The sequence below is a fragment of the Tigriopus californicus genome, chromosome 10 (genome assembly GCF_007210705.1).
Source record: "Tigriopus californicus strain San Diego chromosome 10, Tcal_SD_v2.1, whole genome shotgun sequence".
Taxonomy (NCBI): Eukaryota; Metazoa; Arthropoda; class Copepoda; order Harpacticoida; family Harpacticidae; genus Tigriopus; species Tigriopus californicus.
Window position 1 is genome coordinate 15,448,634 of NC_081449.1, and position 21,759 is coordinate 15,470,392.

At 42.4% G+C, this 21,759-nt stretch overlaps 2 protein-coding genes across 2 annotated transcripts in view; both read right to left on the reverse strand.

Moving 5' to 3' along the window:
- Positions 1 to 6,172, reverse strand: part of LOC131888846 (discoidin domain-containing receptor 2-like) — a 28,902-nt gene extending 22,730 nt beyond the window's left edge. Inside the window, exons 1-3 of the mRNA XM_059237788.1 lie at positions 6,024 to 6,172; positions 3,871 to 3,976; positions 23 to 254 (exon numbers count right to left, since the gene is read on the reverse strand). Of these exons, the coding sequence (XP_059093771.1) occupies positions 23 to 254; positions 3,871 to 3,976; positions 6,024 to 6,096 (411 nt within the window). The 5' untranslated portion in view covers positions 6,097 to 6,172. The remainder of the gene's footprint in view (positions 1 to 22; positions 255 to 3,870; positions 3,977 to 6,023) is intronic.
- An 11,713-nt stretch (positions 6,173 to 17,885) lies between these two features.
- LOC131888423 (uncharacterized) lies at positions 17,886 to 18,787 on the reverse strand. The gene is made up of 3 exons (XM_059237273.1): positions 18,588 to 18,787; positions 18,303 to 18,503; positions 17,886 to 18,229 (listed from the first exon to the last, which is right to left on the reverse strand). The coding sequence occupies exons 1-3, from the start codon at positions 18,600 to 18,602 to the stop codon at positions 17,984 to 17,986; spliced, it is 462 nt and encodes a 153-aa protein (XP_059093256.1). The 5' UTR covers positions 18,603 to 18,787; the 3' UTR covers positions 17,886 to 17,983.
- Positions 18,788 to 21,759: the final 2,972 nt, after the last annotated feature.

Genomic DNA, 21,759 nt, shown 5'->3' on the forward strand with positions numbered 1-21,759 from the left:
AGATGTCTTCCTTCTCCCTTACCTCATGACCAGAATGATTCTTGTAAGTGATCCATTTGCCTGTCGAGTTCCTCCAATATTCCAATATGAAGAGCTCCGTGTACTCCTGTCCACGGCCCAATCCGAAGCGCCCTTGGGTGCCTGTGCGAGTGATCCGATAATCACGGTGCAGGTCAATCTGGATCCACTCCCTCACTTTGGGAGTGATTGAGCTCCGAGGACACCAAGCTCCGCCATTCTTCTCTTGTCTTATCCTGAAGAAGGTAACAAAAGAACACAATTGAAACAACAAATCGTGCTGGAAACACGCCAATGTCGTGTCCCTTGTACTAGGTAGCCAACTGCAGAGCCACTTAAACCAAATGTTGTGGGATTCATTCTTAAATCTCATTTTCTTTCATATGCTATTTCAAGAAAAGGACCGGCATATTACACGTTTGTTAAATTGGGTAAGCATGTTCCAATGTGCTCTCTGGGCTTATTGTGGCCCTTTTTGAGGTTAGGAAATATTTTGATTTATAAAGGGGTAGAATAAGTTCTTCAAAACAAGTTTAAAGATACATCAGTCAAAAGTTTATGCGATTAGACTCATCTACAGTGCTTTTTAAAACCTCAATTGACTTTTTCGAAGAACAAATGTTCCTTGCGCTGTACCAGCCAAGAGGGTCCTCAAAAAATATTGAGAACTTATTCATAGCATAACTAATAGTATATCAATCATCTTCATATGCATATTCAAATACTTTTTCTCCTCACTTTCACAGACATAAAATTTAATTTTGAGCCATGTTGTGTCAACAATCTCAAAAAGTCTAAATCATATAAATTGTTTAGATTGTCACGTTCTTTTTCAACAGGGTTTATAAATACATTATTTCATTGCAAATAATTGTTTTCATTATTCTTTTAACTGATGTTCAAACACTAGATCTTTCATTAGGGAAAAGACTGGGCGATTGTTCCTGGAGCAAATTTGGAGGAAAAATTGAATCTATCATCAAGCGAAAGAAGACTCAGACTAATCTATTGAAGTTCTACAAAATGTTCAAATGGACGTTCAACCCCATTGTGATTGAAAAAATCATTTGAAAATGAATGATAAAAAAATCCCCTTCAGTGACTCGTAGCTGTCATTTTGCTACTGATCTCAGGAATTGATTTCACCTAACGGAATGTGACAGGATGATGACAGATCCGACGGCAGCAAACCGAGCCTTGCATTGCCTAATCCTAGTATAACCGAGAACGGCTCCAAATGGGACCAAACCAGGTTTATTCATTGAAAAAAAAACTTTCATTTGCGTGGAGCCCATTGGACTGTGCCGGAGTTCGGATTTTCAAATAAAGTGCGTGCCACTCGGCGGGGACCAAGCAGCTCTGAAGCATTAACCCTAATCCCAGAGATCAATTCAACATATGCCCCCTGGAGACTTGGGCAATTTTCAAAGGATTCGACCCAACCCGAGGAAAAGGAAACGAGAGCAGTGAGAGAGTAACTCCAAGCTACATAAGTAGGTAGGTAGGTTGGTAGGTAGGTAGGAATGTAGACAGGTTAAAAAATGGCTTGAAGCTCCCCTCTTTTGGTATGCTTCTGTTCGTGAAGCGAGTGCCCAGGGGGCTGTCTTTTCTCAAGGCCCTTCAGAACTGGAAAATTGGTGCATTGCCTATGATTCTTCTCTATGCCTCTCAATTGGAACGGTAAGTTGTGTCGGTCGATACATTTGTATATGGGAATGAAGACGAGAAAATCCCTGTAAGAGGAGATTTATGGTCTTCATTTTTCTCGTTTGAAGACCTGAAGAAGCAGCAGTAAGTAAATCCTGCCTCAAGACCTACAAAAGACTCCCCTGGACAACTCAGCCGAGACCGGGGCAAACGAACTTGGAAGTTGATATCCAAGTGTCCTGTTTGGTGTGTAAATGCCTAACCTTTTTCAAGGGTATCTTTGGAGAAAATGTGTTCTCAAATGCAGGGGACTTGATTGCCAGATGCAGATGTGTTCCAAATGAAGGAGACAAAAAGGAACAGCACTACCAACCAATTTACCTCTCGACAGTTCAACAGAGAAAAAAGAACCAAAAATACTGCTTGGAGATCCAATTTACGACCTAAATCCATTCTCAGGTCGTTCCTTTCGGCCTCTATTGTGCATGGATATGTCCGTTCGTCCACGTTGGTGGGTTGGTTGGCGGCTCATTTTTCATTGAGGAACACTGTTCCATGACGCTTGTTGCCTTTCCTCTTGCTCCCCCTCCTCCTTCAGTCCTTCAGTGCTTCCTTTTGGGTCCTTTGGAATCAGAACACATTCTAACAGGAAATTTGGGCTACAAAAAGGACATTATGGTCCATCTCAAGGCGAGAGAAACACTCGCTCCATATTGCCTCTCTCATTCTTCTTGTGAGGATAATTTACAAAGCTACTGGAGGTTTGTGAGCTAGCATGCCTCTGGCCTTTAGTAGTGTTTATTGTTGGCTCGTTCTTACTGTATGTACTGAAGTGTACAACAGTGTGTACAGTATGTAGTACAGCGCTTAGTGGTGGAACTCCAGTCACTTTGCCTCCACTTCTCCACTTGAGAGTGGGTAAATATATGGCGAGCGAGTGATATGTGCTTGAAAATCCATTAGCATGAAAGTGAAGGGGCCCTTGGCACCTTTTCGCATGCCTATTTATTTCAAACTCCAAGGGATGAGCTTCGTTGGCCCCCTTGGACCCGGGAATTGAGAGAGATGTGTGGTTGCCAGGGACAGGAGAATGTGGAACACGTTCATTCCAGTCGTCGTGAGTCATGGAGTCATCAAACTAGGAACCTTTGTACAACGGGAACGCATTGGATATTTTTTGGCGCAGTCGTAATTGAAAACTGATATGCTGATTTGGTGTCATGTGAGAAAGGAAGAGGGGCCTTATCAGCTGAGGGGGAGCAGACGACGTTCGGTGATCCAAAACGTATGGACGTACTTGTACATTCCACCTCGATGGGGGTCACTTTGCGCCATTCCTTATGTTAGCATGAGTTTACATGCTTTTCAACTTACTTCTTATCTGAAACTAATCTTGATTATGCAACGCAAGACTTCAGATCTTGACGAGGAGTAAAGCTGTAAGTATTATTATTGGCTGGGGTCGAGGTTGTCATAATCAATTCCTTTTTCTTGACGTAAACAACAATGATCAGATTTGATCTATTGATTTCCAAATTCCCCGTCAAGACTGATTCAAGTACAGCTTTGGATTTAAAAACAACTTCAATGGAATAGGGGTGTGGATAAGAGTACAAGCTTGCACGCGTTTTATCAGACATTTCATTTTCATGGTTCACGAACGGAAAAAGCCCTTTTTGGAAAGTGGAACGAAGTCGGTATGTGAGTTGAAAAGCAAGTATTTCATTGTAAATGGAACGATATGGCGACCATTCCAAAAATACATTAGTTGATAATGGAGATGACAGAAAGGCCATCTGGCTCATCTTGCCTCGCAGAATGGAGAGTTCCCTGACATGCGAGCCCAAGGCCTGACTCGTGTATTGTCGTTGTCATCGCATGTAAAAGTAGTTACAAGTTCAGCATTTATTCCCAACAGCAATACTAGGACTCTACAGTACTCGTGGTAGCACTAGCAGCCACTGATAGTAACATCAGTAGTAGTACAGCAATATGTACGTAGCACTCGCGCACAAAGGAGATAAAAGTTTCTTAGTCTCAAACTCTTTGTTCTCTCCGGTCTCTCCGTTCTGCTCTCTTTGTATGGATGCAGAGGAAATGGAATTTTATGCCTAACGGAACCATTTCCATTTCCACTCGTTTGAGTTCGACCAAGACTCAAGTTAAGAGCCAAAGAAAGCACCCTCGCCTCACTCACTCACTCACCTGGCGTTTTGAGGCCCCACTGACGTGTAATCGAAAGCTGACGAGGCCGAGATGTCACTGTCCGAAATGTGGCCATGTTCCATGCCCAATGCCGAGCGACAGGAATCTGGAACAACAACACAAACGAGGAACATGTTGAAAAGGAATCCCAATTATTTGTAATGCATGTCGCTAGGAAAATGTTGTCACAAATTACATCTCGATGTGTCATGACGACCAGAAAGAACCTATAGAGAGAAGTGTGTCAATGATGTTAGAAAGTGGGACAAGAAAACACAGCGGAAGGTGGATGGATGGACAGGGTTCCCAATCGAGGATCTAGCGTGGATCGTCCGTGGCCAGTCGTTAGGGATGGGACCCCTTCCTCCTCCTTTCACCTTCCTTCCATAAGTGTTCGTGGCCGTCGTGGATTTTTGCACAAGGCAGAAGGAAAATTAATCGTGAACCAACCAACCAACCAACCACCTCGAGGCCAAAAGAGAACGGAAGCTAATCAAGGAAATAAATGGGGAGGAAATTGATTATTGAAAGTTCTGACAGCCACGGACATTTTTTCTCTTTCTCTCTCTTTGTTTCAATCTCCACGTGGAGCAGCGCTATGTTGTTGAGCACGGAACGGGAATGTTTGCTCGACGGGAAAAAAGTGAAATGACTGGAACATTTCCAAATGTGGGGAAGAGAAATGCCCACCAGTCTCGGTGTACTAGTACCCAACCACCCACCCACATAATAGCCAAAGCGATAACACACAGTTGAGTTAGAACCAGAATAACGAGGTATTCAAGACTGAAAGTGCATCTCCCTCGGCTCAGCAATGCATATATATGTATTTTACTAGTACAACTGGACTCGCGGCTTTTGAAGAAGATGAAGGCCAAAAGAGATGCAAAAGGGTTGGCACCAGAATGTGACACTCAAGACTTTTTTATCTCGGCAAAGGTTCGCTATTCGAAACAACTTCACGCGAGGGCCAAACGAAGGCAAATCCAGTTGGGAATTATTACATTTTCAACTTAAACATGAGCTTGCTCATGAAAAAAATCTGTTGGTAAAAATAAGCGGGAAATTCAACTTGAAACTAATACAACGAGCGTCAATGGTTTTTTCCGCTTACGGGAATACGAATGTAATGGATTGAAGCTTCGTGTGCATTAAATCTAAATAGGTTCCATTCTATCGGATTGAGACCATGCCTCTCCCCCCTTTTGTCTTGCACAGATTTACATTTTGCACTTCCTGCATATGATTATTAGTTTTTGACACATTTTGCACCCCCTTTCGATACAGATACATGTACTATACACACTAAAACATATCCAAGACGGATTGGACCAATGGGTGCCATAGATGCGGAACAAAAACACGAAACTTGGTGTCGGGCTTCAATCCGGAGATTGATTCGGGCCAAGTTTCCCCCTTGAAAATATCGCCGAGCCCAATCAAGTCGACCAGGGATGAAAAATCTCACTAGTTCGCCTTTGTTTCCCGTTTGTTAGTTATGGGCCTGGGGGAGGTCAAAGTGGGCGGGCAGGTCTCATTAGGAGCATTAATATTCATTTCCCACCACCATCCCGGAGAGCAGACTTGCACGTACTAATGCAGAAGTATGAGGAATAAATTAAGACGAAATTCCCCTCGGGTCCCAAGGAATATTCAACGTGCAGCTCTGAGGCCATCATTGCACTTTCCTGGTGTGGAATCTCCAATTTTTGTCTTGGCTTCGACTTAAATGGCCAACCAACAACGGCCCCCGGAAACTTGACAAGGTGCATTTTCCGCGGGATTCTCAAAATCGTGCCCGACCTCCACAATACAAAATGTTTCAAGAAAAAGCATTGAGCCACATTTCAAAATACATCCATAGTACACCTCTTCCGGGAATCACAAATGTTCTTGATCAGGTTTCAGCCCGTTCAAAGTTGGCAAGCACTATATTAAGATTGGCATGTCAAAAAATGATATTTTGGATGGATCTCGTTATTTCCTTTCCATGAACACATTTTGTTCGTTCTTAAAATGCAGCAATATTTGAACCATGGATATTGCCGCCCTTGATTAGAACTGGCACAGTATTTAGAACGTTAGGAAGAGGTGTTGAAAGATGAATGGAGAAAGTGGCGCAAATAAGGAGCGTAAAAATATCAACAGCTTACCATCATCTGATAAAGGCTCCGCCGAGGCTACTAGACCTCCGATAGTGGATAGCAAACACCACCAAACCAGCATGATTCTCTTTGTCTCGTTTCAGTTCTTTTTGCGAATTCCCAGAGTTCTCAGCCTTTTTCTCACTGTTATCGAAACCTCATCATCATCGTCATTAACATGATACATATAGGTCCATATTGTTGTTGAACCTATGGTCTCTTTCGTGGTTGGTCTGTCAACGCATCGCCGAACAGAGGGTCGGATGTGGGACGGCCAATAATGATGATAATACCACTTTCTGACGGAAATCCTGGTCCAGGAAAAGACCCGAAGATTCGGTTCCCTGGTGGTCGGAAGGTATTTAACTTTCCCTTCACGTTTTGTTTATCTTGGTGAGTTCCCGGCCCAAGGAGGCGAGTTCCACGACAACCGGCTTGGATGAGAGTTGGAGAATGTGTCTGCCTGGATTTGTGAAGGCTCCACTGCCTCTTGATTTAAGGTGGAGGAACACGGCACCAAGATTTATCCCTATATATCAAGGACAGGCAGGCATAAAACCCTCCCACTGGACTGAGAAGAGCGAGGAGACGACACTTTTTCCCCCTTTCCGTCTTTGGATCCTGTTTCACTGGACGAGTTCCCCCTGAGGGAACGAATCACAAAAGATGGTGTTGTTGTTGATGTTGTTGTTGTAGTACTAGTTGTGGTTGCAGTGGCACTCACCTCCACACCTACCACCATCCATCCAACCACCCGACCAACACTGACGAGGAAGATGATTAGGATGATCCTCCTCGTGTGGAGAGGGAGACGGAAAGACGGCGATGGGCACGAGAATGAAAGTATTACCGTCAAACGGACTTTCCAACCTGGAACGAGAGATTGTAGAGTATAAATATAGAGTGGAGCCTTGACAATCTGATGCTCTGTCGTTGTGAGTGAAGTCTTTCCAACTTCACACTGATCAAGCCGATGGCAATGATCATGACTTCAAATCAATTTCCCACCGAAGGAAGTGATCATCTTTGAATTGGCGAGTGGTTTGGGAGTGTGAATAACCAGACAATGAAGGTCTTTGTTAGTCGTGAACATAATAGGGAAGTCATTGCCTCGTGGTCGGAAATGATGATACATCTGAGTTTAATACGTAGGCGCTCCTGATGGCTGGCTACCTGCCACATTCTAATTGATTCTTTTTCTTCTCCGCATGAGCAAGTGTGAGAATCCTTGTTAGCTAGCTCTAAACAGGTCTTTTCTCAATGGAGACCCTCTTTAGCTACCTTGGTGGGTAAATTAGGTAAATAGTTGTTCAAGTGTTGACGAACGAAAGAGTTGAGTCTTGCCGAGCCAACACTACTACCCGCGGTTTATCGGCCAATCCTATCCACCTCCTCGTTACGAAGAAAACGCATTGACATATAGGCATGTATGTATGTATGTATGTATGTATGTTTGTTGATACAAAAAACAAGTGGCTGATTCTTGAGCAAATTCCTGTTGTTCCACCTCTCTTTGGCCCCATGTTTACAACGAAGCCCGGGAAAGAGGTGTTGCACCACTGTACTACATGTACTACTCAACGTCGAAGTAGGATCTTGATTGATCTTTCCACTCAATTTAGACATGAGATCAAAATTTGATCCGTCCACCTCGCTGAGGCGCGATGGCGAGTGTGTGTGTACATTGTTGATGTATATATATGCCCATCCGTCGTCTCCGTTTATTTGCTTAGCAATTGCTGAAGCGAACTTCTTTCGATCAAAACTTGTCGTCGGGGTGTTTGTTCAAGATTTTTTTTCTCCCTTCTATTTACAGTTCGATCTGTATCGAGACACGGCCACGCCTCCCCCCCCTCACTCACTCGCACACCACCCAGCCAGTTGATGCCTTCATCGATGGTGTCTTGGAACTGGAGGTGAGTGAGTCCGTTCCTCCCGAATGAACAAGTGAATGAGTGAGCGAATGGGTCACAAAGATGGATCTGTTTTCGTCCACCTTCGCATTCCCAGCCTGTCTTTCATTCATAGATTCAACTTTCACACAAATTGAAGGCTTATTCAATCCTGACTGGCCTTTTACAGAAGAATGGGTGACAAAAGAGCCCTTGAGTAGTAAAAGGGTGCAGGTAGATGCATTGTGCACAGATGTAGAAAAAGACGGGTTATGCCCATGTTTCCAGAGAGATCCCAACCCTATGATATGGAAATCCCAGAGAAAGGACTCTCAATGCTACGACTTATGTATGGTGAGCAAGGTTTCATTTGTCTTTGCAGAAATATTTTGAATATTTTTTCAAAAACCCAGTGGCCTTTGTATCAAAACATGGGAATCAAAACCAATGCAAACACTTACTCGGGAGAATGTGTCGATTCAGTTCAGAAAAAGCGAGCTTCTCAGGGCTCTTAGAACGTATTGATCGCCGAAGGCCCAAAACCTGTTGAGACGATGGGATCACTTCCTAACATAGTAGAGCACTCTGTGAGGACCAATGTATGGAAATAGGGCTGTTTTGAAAGGGAACCACCCCTTCATCTCACTTGGGTCTATTGAGGATGGTTGTCTTGAAAAGGGCTGCTCGAATGTGGCAGCATTCAATTACTTGAAAGCCTTCATTTCAAGAACCAACACCCCTTTTCTTTACTCGTGCTCGATGTTCCTCAACCACGAGAAAGCACTCCATCAAGTGGACGAGTACGTAGTAAAAGGATGATCACGGTCGACTCAAATATACACCCGCACCCACACAGTACTAGAACGATCACATTATCCAGGTTTCCCTTCTCCTCACCGTGATTTCTTCTGGTTTTCTTGGAGCCTCTTTTTACCCTCACGTATGGAATTAGACTCCCAGAAATCAACGCCGATGTAGAAAACCTCTGAACAATTTTCAAATTCCTTTTTGGACTCTCGACGAGCGGGGCGTATTTTTAAACGCTCGTTCAACGGTGGTTTAACTCGATCGTCTTTGTTTGTGCCCCGATCTAGACAAGCGTAGAGTCTAGGCATTCGCACCAGTTGCAAACCAGAGCGATTGCAGTGGACCAATATGGTTGGCATGGCACAAATCCAGATGAGTTACCACCTTCAATGGCCTTGCTTCTTTTTCAATGGGGGGGGAGAAGTCCAGTGAAACGAAACAGAGGGTTTTCGTTTTCACAACTTGGACAAGATAACCAGTGATGATGGTAGATATTTCTTTCCAGGATCTCTAGGGATCTTTTCATTTGATGAAGCCCAAGATAGCCCTCGGTATGGTACGCAGTAGAGAGCGAGTGATAACGTGGTGCCCCAAGGCTTGTTAGATAAATTTCCATCCCCCCAATGAGTTGGGCCAACAACACACGCCATTCGCTTTCTATTTTTCCTGCTTTTCTTTCTCCCGCCCACTGCACTAGGTACAATCTCGTGGACTTGGTTCATTGATATCCGGAGAGGAAACAATTTAGAAATTGTTTTTGCTCCGCTAAATGATCCCAGTAAAGAGGTCGCTGATAAATGAACTGATGAACTGGTGGCCGACTACCCACTCACTACATACACGATACTGGGAGAAGGATCATCAAAGCAGTATCTCGGGTAATGATGGCTCTGTACATCAAATCTATTCATTTATGGGCACACGGCTTCCTCGCCACAATTGGGGTAGGAAGAACGAAAAAGTGAAGGAGAGAGGGAAAAAAACCACAAGCACCATGAAATAAAAAAAAAAACCAAAGTGGTGCTCGGCTCCATCGGATTCTCCATGTTCAATTAGCCGGGCTTCAATTTCACGGCTCCCTGGTGACACATCCATGTCCACATATTCAGCCATCCTGGCTGTTGTCGATTCCCGAAGGCGCACGCTTGCCACCACGGGATCGAGCAACGTCACCCAACCCGACTGAGCAGCACAAGCGTCAGCAATGCTCATCCATCCCAAAATGTGATCGTCGTCGATGCAATGCATCTCCTCTCATTCCCCCCACTCCCCCCCACACACAATCCGCATATGTATGGTTCATTGGCACCGGGTTGCCGCTGCCTGATGGCCCTTTAGGGTGGCAAGTGCACGTCAGAGGATGACGGAGGAAATCAATTATCTAAATATTGGCATTCTCAATCCAACCATGTCTTACAATTTGTAATCGATTGCGGACGAGATTCTAACGCAAGAGGGCGCTGTTCCCAACACCTGTCGGAAATGGAAATTTCCATAAGATGTTGGTGGCATTGAATTTAACGGTCTGGGCGGACCAGTGTGGATGCAAATCCAAATGAGCAGCCCTGGGGTGGCTCGTCACTCCTCTTTCTAATCTCTATCCGTGATGATTGTTGAACAAGAACCACCCGTCGGGCGATGAATGGTGGTATTGCTCCACTAAACAAAGAGTGAAAAGAGGCGGAGTGAGGAACGGGAACGAAAAAGAACCCAAACGCTGGCACAACATACTAGACACGTACTGGACTGGAGGGGTGCTAAATAACCTTATACCCTGTGCCTCTGGCTCTAAACGAGCTCAAAAACATACGCACATACGGCAACTTGACAGGATGGGTTTGAGAAAGAATTCTCGCCGCCTTACAAGTATGAGCGTTGACTTACGTACAAATGGGCACCCCGTGTATGTTCGTACATGGTGCCATATACAGCCATGTATGACGAGGATATTGGTGTTTTCGATGGTGGCTCTTCTTCTTGCCTCGATAGGACAGGAATATTCAATGATGCGTATGATCTTTGGAACAAGTGTCAAGACTCAAAAACCACTACTCGAAATACCGGGAACACACCTTTGAGTCAATATTAGTCTTCATGCCACTGTGACTCCATTGCTCGTGACAAAGAATGTGCCTACTTAGGTCCTAAAAGCATGGCTTGGGCTTCCAGGTTTTGGATCGCGTTTTCGTAGAGATATACAGATTCAATGGGGCAATGGATGATCCCCTCAGTGATTCGGGTGCTGATAGCGTTGGTGGTACCACCAAGGGTGAAAACACAGCCTCGTGAATCTTTCAGGACCCATTTTCATTTCGCACCCTAGCTCGAAATATGTGGTAGTTCCTGTGCCTACAGTACGTACATTGTACAGTATTCTGTACCACGTTGCTTGCTGGTGCATAAGTACGTTCACTTAAACCCGTCGAGAGACTCCGCCCGTACAATCCAATTTGGCTGCCAACAACATCACACTCATGACGACAAAGACGGGCCATGAATTACAATTGCTCTCGAAAGTAGAAGTTACGGAAAAATGGGTTTGAACCAAGACAAGTCAGAAGAACGACACCAAAAAACCAAGGATATATAAGCTGATTTTGTGGAATACGTAAGTGTGAAGAAGTAAGGTTCCGGTCCCTAATTTCGAGACCTATTGTCTTGGTTCGGTTGGAAACTTGTGATTTCAGGTTAACAGAATCTTGCCTAATAAAACCAGCAGGGTGTAAAAGGCTCCCAGGCAGATATAAATGAATCTTTTTATCACGCCGTAGATCAGACCGTATAACCAAGCGCCTTCCGACAATGAATCCCGCATAATCTCAAATGCCAACAACCATCTATCCATCAAACTGGCTTTTTGTCTCTCCGGTGGGTTTTTTTCTTCAAGTCTGCTCTCCGAGTTTCAAAACACATTGGGCGATCTGAGCAATGTCGAAAAGCGATGAGGTGAAGTTGACCAATTTTTGGTCTGAAAGGTCTGGCCTCCTTTCGTATTAACTCAATATCCCCCTCCATTGTCGGATAAGCTCTCTCACGGAGAAAACAACCCTATTATGAGAGTGGACGACAAAGGCTGAGAGTCAGATCCTCAAAAATTCCTGGTCATCTACTATTATACACTGTACAGTGTATGTTCACTGCTTCAGTGTTCTGAGTACTTGTGAGTTTCGAACCTTCTTGAGTCTTGACCCAAGAGAGCAAAGAAAATCAATTTCCCTCACCAGTCTCAACTCTCATCGGCGAAAGGAGGGCTATTTCCACTGGAGCACGGTTATTTTCTCGACGAAAAGATGAACTATTGTTCTTCTCAAAGCGGCATTGAAAATGGTACTTTCCAGTGTGAGTAGAGTGCCATTACGGCCTCATTTCAAGTAATTCCAGAATAGGTAGTAGCAACCGACACATTCGGCATGACTTGGACCAAACAGGGCTGTTAGTAGAAAAAAAACTGTTGAAGCTGATCTTCTTGTTAATGTGCCTTTTGCTCCATTTCATACGTAAACAGCTTCCAATTTCTCATTCGTCTGGTTCTTGAATATTTAAAGCGACTTTCAACGGAAAGTCCATCCCTCGCAGACAGTGTACATGGATTCCCATCTCCTCTGTTTCATTTCCGATTTTTGAACTCGACAGATGGACTTCTTATCAAAAATGAAAATGATTTTCCCTGCCAGATCGATGAGTTCCACTTGTGTGCAGGAATCAGGAAAAGAAGTAAACGAATATCTTTTCATTTCTCCTGAGTCTGAGCATTCGATAAGAAATATTGCCCTGCACTAAGTCGATAAACCCTTCAAATACGAGTGCTTTCGTACCTTTTTTTCCGGTCCCTGTGGGAGAAAGTTCATGTGCTCTTTTGCCTATTCAGTAACAATGCTCAGACCATTAGAACAATCGCGACCTTTTTGTGTCTCTTTTTCTTGATTTAAAAAGAAAGATGCTTGAACCTGTTCAATAAGTATGGTCGTAGAATGAGAAAAAGTGAGTTGGTTTCTTGTGCCACAGGGTCCAATACTTGTGATCTGAGAATATGGCTCGACTCCAATAACTCAAGAAGATCAGAGGGTTGATCTGTGTGTGTGTGCACTCTATTCAATATCAATACAGTATACTCAATGGAAGCTCAAAGATGGCTTTTACTTGGTCAGAATAGTCGGAATAGATTCGCTGAATGACGGAGTGATTTTTTTGGATGGTCGTTTTCGGGGAGAAATCCAGAGAAGAGGGGAGTTTGTTGTAGGTGACAGGTTTGATTAGGATCACTCCGCCGACAACAAAGATGCACTTGGAGATTGATTGAATATGTTAATCGAGGCTAAAATACCCATTCACTTTTTTTCAGTTAACAATTGAGGGGTGATTAGACATTTACCTTGGCGTACCGTCGATATGCTTCTTCTTCATGCACCTGAGAAGGCCATCATCTTGCAACACTTCAAAAGCAATGTAACACTTGGATGGAGCTTGACTCGTTTGTGGTTGTGTGTGGAGACACTCGTCTTTGAAAACTGATCCGACTGTTGATTTCTCCATCCATCCATCCATCCACCTTGGTAGTGGTTGTTCCTCTCCCGTTCCTTTCCGAGTCCCTGGCGTCTCCGGCTGTTGGTCCTCATCGTCCTCCTCTTTCTCCTCTTTCTCCTCTTTCTTCTCACCCTCCTCGTCCTCCTCGTCCTTCTCGAGTTGGATGATCCGCTTGACTCGTCTTTTGGAACACAACACTCCGGTGCTTCACGGGTCCTCTCGTCCCTTTCTCGCTCTTTGGAACAACATCTTGCCCTTTCCAGCTGTGTGGGTGAGTGCTCCCTCAATCTCTCCTGTTTCCCGCACTCGTGCTCCCTTATTATTATACACGTACGTAGAGGAGGAATAAGGTAAGCGAGGCTGGCCAGAGATGTGGCTCAGAGTTTGTTTTGAGGTGAGTGGGCGGTACGTGGAGGAGGGGGTTTTCCATGTTTTAACGGGAAATGTCCACGAGCACAAAAAGTGCGAATTCGGGGTTTTGCCGGAACATTTGAGAGGCACACGAACACGATGAATCTTGGGTTGCCTGGCAACCAACCCACGAAGCTGAGAAAAGCGAAAGAGAGAGAGAGAGAAAGAGAGATAGCCATCCATGATGCAAATTGGAAGGTCATGAGTAAGAAATCGGGGAAAGAATAGAGAGAAATGAATTGGCATCTGTGACAAGCTTGACTTTGAGGTATATTATTTTGGTCATTTGGTAATAGTACCTTACTTTGCACTGTCCCTCTGTGAGGCCGTCATTTTGGAACATTTTGCTTTTCCTTTCGCCAAACGATTTCATGTTTGCAGTTGATTCGTTTTTCACTTGCGTTTGAATCGACTGATTATCTGATTAAGAACAAGAAGTTCATCTCCATACTCTGTTCAAACCTTTTTGCCACTTGACGAAATTTTGAATGAGTCTAGACAACAAGGGTTTATTTGCAATATGAGAGTTAGAATGAGCATGTCAATAATTTCAAGTGTTTTTGAAAAAAATGAAAGGAAGTTGTGTCCAATTCAAAACATGGGAAACTTTTGCACCACTGCAAGTAAGCCGGGGCATTTTTCCAAGTCAAAGATCTTTGACTAACTTATCTGGGATCCTTTTTGCACCTCCTCAAGGTTTCAGGTCGCCTTTCATCCTTAGCAAAGAAGAATAGGCCAAAACACATTTCTTTATTTTGTTCAAAAGCAAAAAGAAAATCTGAATCTCTATTATAAATCCAATCTCCAATGATTACTTAAAAAATGGATATTTACCCACTTTTATCAGATGCAATATTTTGCAATGCAGACAACATAACTATGACATAAACAATGCCTTTTCAGTCCTAAGTTCACAACTTTTACCATTTTTTTGAGTTTCCCAATCAAGATTTAGCATATCTTGATGTTTTCAAAGTTGAAACGATCACATAACTGACAAACGTAATGTGCTTACAATACAATATTGAAGCACGTGACTCTTTTTGGTTACATATGAAAATTATTTTGCAAATGACTGGAGCTATTATAAAAAGTATTAATGCTGAAGACCAAATCGTCCCACAATATTTTCCTTTTTCAAAATGTTCCTTAAAATGTTTCGAGACCATTACTTAAACAATTTTCAATAACCAATTATGTCATTTCAATTCAACCGCAATTGCCGATCTCCCATATATTGATAGTCGATCGCTGATCACATATTGTATTGGATTTCAGGGGTATTTAGGCTCTTCACACTTCGGTCATTTACAATATCAGATCAGAAATGCAGGGCTTTGAAAAAAAATTACAATGGCATGCTTGTACAGTTTCAATGACTCTTCAGGGTAGTAAGAACGAAATTACGTGTAACAAATTTGTTGTTTTTGTTCCTTTTTTCGAAAAAGAAACTATGATCCCAATACATTCGAAATGAGGCAATTGTAATGACCCAAGACACCCTAAAATAACTCGCTTCTCGTTCCTTCTCCGACCTCCAAAGTGGTCCTAATATTGTTCATTTTCTCATAACAACGGAAAAACTTAAGGTTTTTGGGACAAATAACCCTTCAGCAATAAGTAATAAGCACTTACAGGCATCGTGGATCTTGATGGATTCAATTTAAAGCCAAAAATCATTTTGGTTATTAGTCTTTTTGCAAATATTTACTAGATGGATTGCATTTTTCGTTTGTTTATTCGGCATATTTTAGAAAAAAAATACCTATTCCATCCATCAGGAATGTAGAAGTATGTCCATTATGGCAAATAGTCCTAAAATATTAGCCATTTACATTTTAGGAAAAGTAATTGTCACTGAAACTAATTTACAGTTTAATGACATGCAATTCTAATTGCAAATTAAACCACTTCAACAATTGAACTGATGCTTTGCCAATTAAAAAAATATATTATGCTTACGGAAAATAGCTATTGCCTCGAGCAAATTTTAAAATAATTTAGCTGCCGGGTCAGAGGTTGAATCAACTTATCCATGCCAGATATTTAGCGTTTTGATCAGGTTTTCGCGAGCAGTTTGTAGACTTATTTTAAAACTATTTCATACGATGTGTTTTGCATGTTGCAAGTGAAAAGTGGTAATTCAAATTTTGTACTTGATCGTCGAGGCTGGTTGTTTAATGCATATTTTGTGATATGACCAATCAGTATTTGCAGAAGACATTGCCAATCCCTCGCTTTAGCATGAAGACAATGCTCCAGCGATGATTAAGTTGTTAGCAATCTTCGAAGCACATGATTTCTTTCCAGATGTGACGTCGGCTTGTCAAAATTAAGGGGTTGAGGTTGCAAAGTAAATTTTCCGCCTGGTACCGATATTTTATTGACACAAAGTCTCAGGACTGTGGAAGTTATTTTTGTAATTGAGGTTGATGGGTCCCTTTTTTGACTTTCCGTCGATTTTACTTTGCGATTTTGACTGGCTTTCAATGGACTATTTGTTAGTGATTTAATAAATAAAACCGTCAAATTCTTCATGTTTCCCGTATCTAGATGTCAGATGCAAAATATGACAAATCTGCATCTGTTAACCCTCTCTGAGTTTTGTCACAAGTTAATTTATGACAAAACTCAGAATGGCTGAACAGATGCAGCCTCATTTGCACCTGACATCTAAACCTAGACCTCAAAAAAAGTGCCCTTATGGCCGAAATGATTTTATCAATTTGGGAAAAACAAAAAAAAGGTGAGAAAATACCAAAAATGATGTGAAATACAAAAACAAGATGTAAAAGTACGATGGTGTGAAAATGAAAAAAAAAAAACAGGTTGTAAAAATGAAAAAAGTCAGTTAGTGCGCGGACAAGATTCTTATCTTTAGCCCCGTTTGTAGCATTTTTTCTGTTGCAAAATGTTGAGCACGCAATTGTACTCTCTGCGATATCCATTGAGTTTCTTCATTTTCGTCACAAGAAAGTGAAAATTCTTTCTGGCAGTGATTTGTATTAAGACGACATTGATAGATGAGATTTAATTTTTAATGGAGTCTTTTGCTATTGCTTCGGGTGCTTTTGTTCATTAAATAATATTGGTTTTTGGATGGATCAATCCCATGATGGCAGGTTTAAAGGGCAAAAAAGCTTAAAATCGGAAATTTGGCTCAAAACAATTTTCCTCGAAACTGAAAAGTGTTTTTAGGTTTATTTTGTTAGAGGTCCAGTCAAAAAGGTTTTGTCTCATTACTGAGCGTTACAAACTGGAGCGAATGTAAATCATAATTGCGAAAACGGACATTTTTGCTCAAACTACCTATTCAGTTTTGCCTATTCATAATACTTTGCTGCTGTCATATGCACTCACATACAATCTTGCCAGATGGGCGTTGATTTTTTTACAAAAATGTTAAAATTGACGAGAAGATCATGAAGAATCGAATCTAGTGCTCAAGTTTTAAAATCACGCAAATGGTTCAAAACCATTTTACATTACAACAAACCGAGTGCAGGTCTACAACAGGAATAGAAAATATTTACAGCATGGCAAAAGTTTCGGTTGCCGTTTCCTGCTATTGCCGTTAGCCATCGGCAAAAATACATCAAACAACATTAACAGGCATCATTCAAAACAGCTCTTTCTTAGATATTTGTGACTTTTTCATTATACGGTTTCAAATATTTAAAGAGAGTTAGATCCCTTTGTCTTTGACACGTCCTCTTACTCTGGAAATCACTCCAGTAGACCTCTAACCAAGAAGAAAGTTGAACATTGGTGGATTGGTGGAAAATGTAAGTAATTAGCAAGGTGGGCGTGGACTAGCTAGCTTCATCTTAGGTCAAATCAATCCCATTTTGAGGAATGTAACAATCTAGTCACACTGGAGTGATATTTTACTCTCCATCTAGAGAACTGGAGTACGCAAAATGAGGCCAGAAAATACTATGTAACCAAAGTCAAAGGCAAATGTGCATAATGTAGAAGAAACAGAAATTCTAAGTCCTACTTGTGCGTATAGTGTTTCAGTTATCAATATCTTTTATTTTATATATTTGCATCTTTTTCGATTAAGTACAATTTAAATATTTGGTCGTTTTTGCTGCAATGGTTTTACCCGCCCTAGTAATGAGGAAAAAATGCGTCATTCAACACACTGAAAAGGGCGAAATACTATATTGTATACATTGGGACCATACCTTTGAACCCTAACCTCTTTGTTGGAATAAAAGATGGGAATGCAAAGCAAAAGTTTCTTGAGCATCTTTACGAGATTCAATTTATTGGGTGGTTCACGAGATTGTCAATATCTCCCAATTGTCGGTGAACACATTCTGTACATTTCTAGCCGATGATCTTTTTGTTATTTTCGATTTGTTGCAACTCCCAGGCTTTGTAGGCCTCAATCTGTTTCAAGTAGGTGACGGCAGCTGGGTCCACGGGTCGTCCAGCTTGGTCAATGGGACCGGCATTGCCATTGGAGCCCGTGTTAGGGGGTCCTTGATTGCCCCGGAAAGTAGCCCGATCTTGACCCACACCCACAGCACCATTGGGACAGACCTTATCACCACATGGGCCAACAAGACAACCCTGAGGGTGGACAAATCATGTCAAGTAAGAGCAGTCCATCAACATAATACCGGATATGAACTTATGCACTTACAAATGCGTCGATTTGATCCTCGTTGACGTAGATCACCTCCTTGGTTTGGCAATGAATAATCTCTTTGGCGAAGATGGGATCCTGGAGTTCGGACTCGGGATCAGATGCTTGATCGGTGTTGAAATCACCGGCTTGGGGTTGATTACGACCCTGGGGAAGTCCGAAAGACAGACCCACGAGGACGACAATGGCGAAAATAACCTGAGGTATTTTGACCATTTTCCAAAGAGGTCAGAGGATGTAAGAAGTCTACGTATGACGGGGGAAAAACGTTGCTGACTTTACCTGAAACGATCTCATGATGACGCGATTGTGTGGAAAAGTGTTCCTTCTTAGCTCTCGTAACAAACTGAGTTGCTTGTCGTGTCGGGGTAAGTCTTCCGACTTGCCAGATTTGCTCAACTCCCATGATTCTGGTGATTCTAAACATTGGCAATTGTGATCAATCTACTCAATTGGAACAGCTAGCTACCCAAACCAGGATACAGGGGTTGACCATATTTAGACACTTGTAAGAGTGACAGGCCGTCTTGAAAGGAATCTTTACGTCGCCTTGGATTGCAAAGTTCAGGGACATCCACCGTGATGCCCAATATAAAGTCAAGATGTACTGTCCTGACCCCTGTGAGAGGGGTGTTCAAGCTTCAACTGTCAAACTATTTTTGTGATTGATATCTTCGTTGAATAACGTTTTTAATCGGTACGGCAAGTTCCCTGTATGATCATGTGTTTTTTTGCCTGCATCAATTGGCTCAGTTCATTAGATTAGTTTCCCTCTGTGAGTGGGCCTAGAACCCATCGTGTCCTCGAACTATTTTTCGTTTTATGAGAGTTTATATGTCAGAGGACCACTCTACCATGATAGTATTTTTATTTTTAAATTAAGAAGTAGAACACCCTTGGGAAATGTTAAGATTCTATTTGGGCGGGTTATGTAAGCAAGTAGGAAATGGTAAATTTATCAACTTAGATCATGCAGTAATCTACTAGTTCTCTCAATATTTGTCATTTTAATTTTCTTTCAAGCAATAATGTGGTCACTGATATTTCCTTCAAGAAAAATTTTCTTTACAAGTGTAGCGTAATAGGTTAATCCTGCTTTTTAATTAGGGTTAAGAGTGCCAAAAAAGCATTTCAAGACATTCTTCACAAATTCAAATCTTTACCAGCTGGGTTTTGTTGGAATTACCCTCGCACTTACCCCATTGCGGCGGAGCGGAAGCTGAACCCTCTGTATGAGAACGAACGAGTCTATGGCTTTGGTTGGATGACATTCCATTCAAGGCCTAATTTTTGATCCTCTCTTGCTCACGGGCAAGAGAATGAGCATTGGATAACAATGCATAATGCAAGTAACGAAAAAACAACTACCCCACTCCAGTCATTTCCTCAAATCCATTTCGATGTATGTAGTGATTGGGCTTTAATTTGGATGAGAATTTATTTCTCATTTTGAGAGTCGAATGAATAGGTAATAATCATCTTTTCACCCTCTTTTTGAGCCTCCGTCAACATTTGACCTGATTCTGAAACATTTCATAATGAGTTTTCTCCTCCGTGTGCTTGTCTTAATCACTCTCAATGACGAGTTCCGTCTCAAATCATCAAGAGGATGCGGCGAATACCATTGATGATGATGCTGTCGTTGTGCTCGTTGTCGTTGAAGTCTCCAAAATCTCCTTGAGATTTTCCGTTTTCTTCATTTCAGACATGCCAACAATGTACATCTCATACATTCAGCAAATAGTTCTGCACGTTTCATGCCCAATGTGTGCGGGATTCTGGTCAAATTCAATCCTAGGCCAACGATTCGGGTTCCTGATGAGCTCGGTGGAATTTGGGATGACCAGCATTCTGGACAGATGTAATAATTTATGCCCATTCTCATGGGAAACGCGCCAAGAATCTTGGAGGTGAACAAACAAGAATGGAATGAGCCTGAAAAATTTGAATTTTTGCTCCAAAAATTCAGACAATGACGAGTCCGTTGGCAACGGAATGCTTACCCAGGAGGAGCAGAACAAGACCAAGCACAAATCAGACACGGACGACCCATCCATTACAATTTCACCTTCATTCAGACAACCCAAAGGACATCCTCGAGTACCTTCAAACTCCGAGTAGATCTAGAACTGGCTAAGACGATCGATTGATACTTGTTTTCGGACTTCCATATCTCTACTGGGAATGTGATCCACACCAGTTTTAGATGAAAGATTCACAATTCATATTTTACTGAATATGATATCTGAACGAATTAGGATTGACTCAGAGTTATGCGTAGAGATATATCTAGGGTTGATCTGGAATTTTTATAAGAAACAAGTCCAATTCTGACTGAAAAGATGATCCTGGATTAATCCCTACATATTCCCCCCTACAAATATTTGTTGAAAGCAAATTGACCAATGAAGGAGCCCGATAAGGATAGGCGCGGCCTTCATTGCTCTAACTAGCCAAGAATTGCGAGGGCTTAATTTCACGGACGTCGGGGCTCCATGAATGCGTTTATTAAAGTACAATATCAGATATATTTCGTACCGTACCGTACAATCCCAACCTTTCCAGCCTCTCCCAATACGAGAGCTCTGTCATACCTTCAATGGTTTATTTATTCTATTTTCCAAAGAGCACTTGGGATCCAAATTGGAGGTATTTCGTAAGCTTGGATTTAGACATGTTGTTCATCCTAGTTTTAGATGAGCTGCACCCTGGAGTGGATAAGTTAGGAATTGATGAACCCTAGGAACCCAAATTCGCTTTTTATTCATCGAATTAGTCCATGTTTCCCCTTTCAATTTCCATATCACGTATCCCCGACGTATCCCGACATTCACGTGCACTATATATCAATGAAAGGGTTAAGATCTATGGGCAGCAATGGTTCGGACTTGCCCATCCGAGTTCTCAATTCTCTCGCTTTTGATCCTTTAAACCCGAGTTCGATTCGAGTGCACTCATATTTCTTCTGAAGAATTTCGAGCTGTCAATATCGGACATTCCGTGCAGTAACAACTGTCTGGTATGGCTCTCTGTTGGATGGTGCTTCCATGGCCACATTGGCCAGCTTGGCCAACTTGGCCAACTTGGAAAGTGTTCGAGTTAATGGCACCAAATGACGAGTTTTCATCGCCCAGCCCATTTATCATGCGAGCTCAGCGGATGGAATGTGATATCAAGATTCCAGCCCCAACCAACCCCTATGACTGAGCGAGCAATCCAGTTTGAAATAGATGATGTTACTGATGATGATCATGGTGATGGCGGGGCTGAAAGAATCAAGGCGATCAAGAAATACCTGGAAATCGCTGAATTTCAATGAGCAGCAGGAAAACTTGAGTCAACGTCCCTTTGACACGCATCTGAGGGCGAAAATGGCTGCTCAAGCCCTTGAAACGCATTGGAGTGTGACCAATTGGCTAAGGAGGCATCGTTGTGCTGCGGGACGGACTCAAGT